Source organism: Vigna unguiculata, chromosome 7 (assembly GCF_037176805.1).
Source record: "Vigna unguiculata cultivar grain cowpea cultivar isolate G323 ecotype 2 chromosome 7, ASM3717680v1, whole genome shotgun sequence".
NCBI lineage: Eukaryota > Viridiplantae > Streptophyta > Magnoliopsida > Fabales > Fabaceae > Vigna > Vigna unguiculata.
This window is the reverse complement of record NC_140798.1, coordinates 28,213,728-28,217,760: the sequence shown is the minus strand read 5'-3', so window position 1 is coordinate 28,217,760 and position 4,033 is coordinate 28,213,728. Positions and strand designations below refer to the sequence as shown.

Below are 4,033 nucleotides of genomic sequence, written 5' to 3'. Positions count from 1 at the left end.
ATTGGCCAACAGAGAAAATATTTGAAGTCAGGAATGTCTTACACATTGGGGAGAAGTTTGTGGTCAACATTGACCAAGTATCATGCACATGCAAGAAGTGGAACATAAGTGGGATTCCATGTTGTCATTCCTTTACTGGAATGAATATTTTACATAGAAATGGAGAAAACTTCATCTCTAGTTGGTTTATGAAGTCTACATATGAAGAAACCTACTCCGAAATCATATTCCCTATCAATGGATAAAAAGTGTCGAACATTACATCATATCTTGATTTGTTGGCCCTAACAAAAAGAATTTTGCTAGGAAGACCAAAGAAGGAAAGAAGATTACAGTAATGAGAGTTGAAAAAAGGGTTAAACACAAATGAGAAAAGCGAGGTTACGCAAAAGATGTCGCTTTTATAGGTAAATTGGATACAATATAAGTAATTGCCCCCAAGCATATCAATTACACTTTAACTAAACAACATAAGCTCAACCAGATGAACCTACTTCATAGTAAGCAAACCAAGCAACACAACCTTCTACTGAATCATCCTAGCAACCAAACCAAACAACACAACCTTTTACTAAACCATCCCAACAACCTTCTCAAGCATCATAACCTTGTAATCAATCATCCTAGAAACAACCCCAAGCATCACAACCTTATACTCAATCATCTGTACAAGTAATTAGAGCATCAAAGCATTCTACTCAATCATCTCAATAAGCAACCCAACCATCACGTGACAAACCAATCATCAGGCCAAAGCTAAATGCAAGGAGGGGACACATATGTAAACTATGACATGCAACCATTTTTATATCATATTCTTTTTTCAAATAACTTAATAAATTTTTCCAAATTAAATATTTTCTTTCTATCAACATCTATTTCTTTTGCCATCTTGGAACTCCCCCCATTTTTTGTGAATTTGTAGTGTCACCACGAGTTTCTTCAATCTTCATAGTGCCAGAACCCTTTTCTTCAATCCCATCTTTAGTAAACCATTTGAAGTAATTGCACCTACCAAAATGTTCATTTCCACTCTATTCGAAAAACACCAATCCCTTTGTTTTTCACAGTTCTTAACACTAATTTCTCCCCATAATAGCAAATGGGTGTTACACCAATACTTCTACACCCACCTCCACCACAACATGACACATTAGGGTTTTGCATTCCCCATACATTACATGTGCAAGATGAATAAGAGTGGTCAAGAGACATAACTCACCTACGCACACCATAACTTTGAAGAAGAAGAAGAATAATCAAGATTGACACCAACACCACTGATTTAGGGCTTGAACCAAGAGAGGCAAATGACATGTATCTGTTACACAAATTACATTGTCTTGCTTTGCATTTCAAATATAAATGACACATATCTGTTACAGAAATTTACCTTAGCATCTCCAAACGTCATGTAACCCAATTTAACAGGAAGGACATGATTAATGACCAAATTAATATTTTTTTTTTACAAAAATAGGGATAAAAACATAATTTAACTAAAAAAAAAGAGTGAAAAACAATGTCGTTGAAGAAGAAAACAAAAAGTATTTTTTGAAAAGTGTTTCGTATATTTTGAAAAGTTATTTTTGAAACACATTTTATTTAAGAATGTTTTAGAAAAATATTCCAAAAGACTATATGATAAAAAATCTATTCCGAAAGTCTTATTTTAAAAATTATATTCTAAAATATATTTTATATATTTTAAAATTTTTATTTTAAAAATCATATTTTAAATAGAAAAAAATGTTTAACACCGTTTGATAACTTTTTCCCACTAAAAATTATTAAATTTTTTTTTTTGTAGATTTATGGAATATATAATCTAGAAAATACTTTTCCAAAAAATAAAATATTATTTTGAAAATCTGGAGGCTGCACGAAGAAAATGAGGGGTGCAGGAAGTAAAGGCCTGTAGCATTACTGTAATAGGCCCTAGTTCGGTGTGTCAATTTCCAACACTTCCAAGTTCCACCATTGCTCTCATCTCATAGCAGAGGGTGCTTCTGAGTGTGCCCGTGCCGCTGGCTGAAGTTCAAGGTATGTTCTGCAAAACCAAAACCCACACTCTTTTCTACCATAACAATGCAAGAACTATATCAAGCCTCAAAGTAGTGTGGCGCAAGGACCCAGCACTGGACCGAGCCATAGAGTACGACAAGCGTTACAAGCAATGTGCCCGCGTCGTCAAAGAAGTCCTCAACGAACCAGGCCAAGTCATTCCTCTACGCTATCTCGAGAAGCGCCGCGAAAGGATGCGCCTCAAGGTCAAAGCTGAAACCTTTATCAACCAAAACCCCGGTCTGTTCGATGTCTACTATAGTCGCATCAAACCCAAAACCGAACCGGTTCGCTTCATACGCCCCTCCGACCGCCTTCACTGCTTTCTCCAGGAAGAGCAACGGATTTTCTCCGAGAACGAGCCCTTCATTGTCTCCAAGTTGTGTAAACTGTTAATGATGTCCAAGAACAAGTTTATCAGTGCTGATAAGTTGCTTCACGTGAAGAGGGAGTTCGGGTTCCCTAATGATTTTTTGGTTGATTTGGTTCCTCGGTATCCGCAATATTTTAGGTTAACTGGGTCTCCTGGGGAGGGGAAATCGTTTCTTGAATTGGTTGATTGGAACCCCGAGTTTGCAAAATCTGTTATTGAGAAAAGGGCCGAGGAGGAGAGTGAGCGATTGGGGATTAGGGTTAGGCCTAATTTCAATGTGGAGCTGCCGCCAGGGTTTGTGTTGAAGAAGGAGATGAGAGAGTGGGTTAGGGATTGGCTTGAGCTTGATTATGTGTCCCCTTATCAGGATGTGTCCCATTTGGACCAGGCTTCCAGAGAGATGGAGAAGAGATCCGTTGGAGTGTTCCATGAATTGCTTTCTCTTTCCTTGCATAAGAGGATTCCGGTTCCGATCCTTGGAAAGTTTTGCGATGACTATAGGTTTTCCAATGCGTTTTCCAGCACTTTTACCCGTCATTCAGGGATATTCTATTTGTCCTTGAAAGGTGGGATTGAGACGGCATTGCTGAGAGAAGCATACCGAGGTGAGGAGTTGATTGACCGTGATCCGTTGCTTCGGATAAAAGATAAATTTGTTGAGTTGTTGGAGGAGGGATGGCGGCAAAGAAAGGAGCAATTGATATTGAAGCAAGAAAGGATCAATGAAGATATGGAGCTATTGGCCACGAAAGTTGGTGAATGAAAGTGTAAAACAGGTTTGTTGATTGTTATGGAAAGCTTTCAGTTTTTGTGAGGAAAAAGCTTGACCGTTACTGGCTAGTACAATCCTTCTCACTTTGGTATGATTGTTAGTTATTCTTATGGTGCATGAATTGCTGCAGAGCATTGAGTCATTCAAATTCAACATTTGATGCATCAGGGTAAATTGGAATAAGCCTTCACCCTGTAATGGGTGTGAATGAAATGATGCTTTTTTACCTCATATTGTTGATATGCCAGGGAGTGAGGTTGCTGTGAAAGTAACATACATACCCATTAATTACCTAGATATAGCCTTTTCTTGTACCTCTGGGTACTCCTGATGTAATTTTCTTCTATAATTAAATCAGCTAAGAGATAATCAATCTCTTGAGCTCTTTTTATTATATTTTCAGTCTAAAGTGTTAATTCTCTATTTCCTCTCTAGCTAATTCATTAACGAGCACTAGAACCTCTTGGGCTCCAATCATTATTGTTTTTGTGCCTTGGTCTTATTTAGTTGTGAATATATATATATATATATATATATATATATATATATATATATGGCTGTGATGCTTTTGCGCATGATTATAGAAATAGTTTTTATTTGTGAAGTGAATTGTGCAATTCGACGTGCCTCACTTATTAATGACTCAAACCAATTAGTGAATATTGTTGGGATGTTCACTTGAATTGCCAAAATCTTGCAAATCTAATGGAAATTTGTGATTCCATTTCCAAAAATGATTTTGAGAAGTTGCATCTACAGCTGCCATGCTGAGTGAATTGAACAACTTGATGTCAATCCAAAATCATAAAACTAAGACACATGGT

General features: G+C 37.0%; 1 protein-coding gene across 1 annotated transcript; it reads left to right on the top strand.

The window, feature by feature from the left end:
- The first annotated feature begins 1,978 nt into the window (after positions 1–1,978).
- Positions 1,979–3,603, top strand: LOC114190022 (Ubiquitin carboxyl-terminal hydrolase family protein). Its single transcript, XM_028078770.2, has one exon. The coding sequence runs from the start codon at positions 2,046–2,048 to the stop codon at positions 3,198–3,200; it is 1,155 nt and encodes a 384-aa protein (XP_027934571.2). The 5' UTR covers positions 1,979–2,045; the 3' UTR covers positions 3,201–3,603.
- Positions 3,604–4,033: the final 430 nt, after the last annotated feature.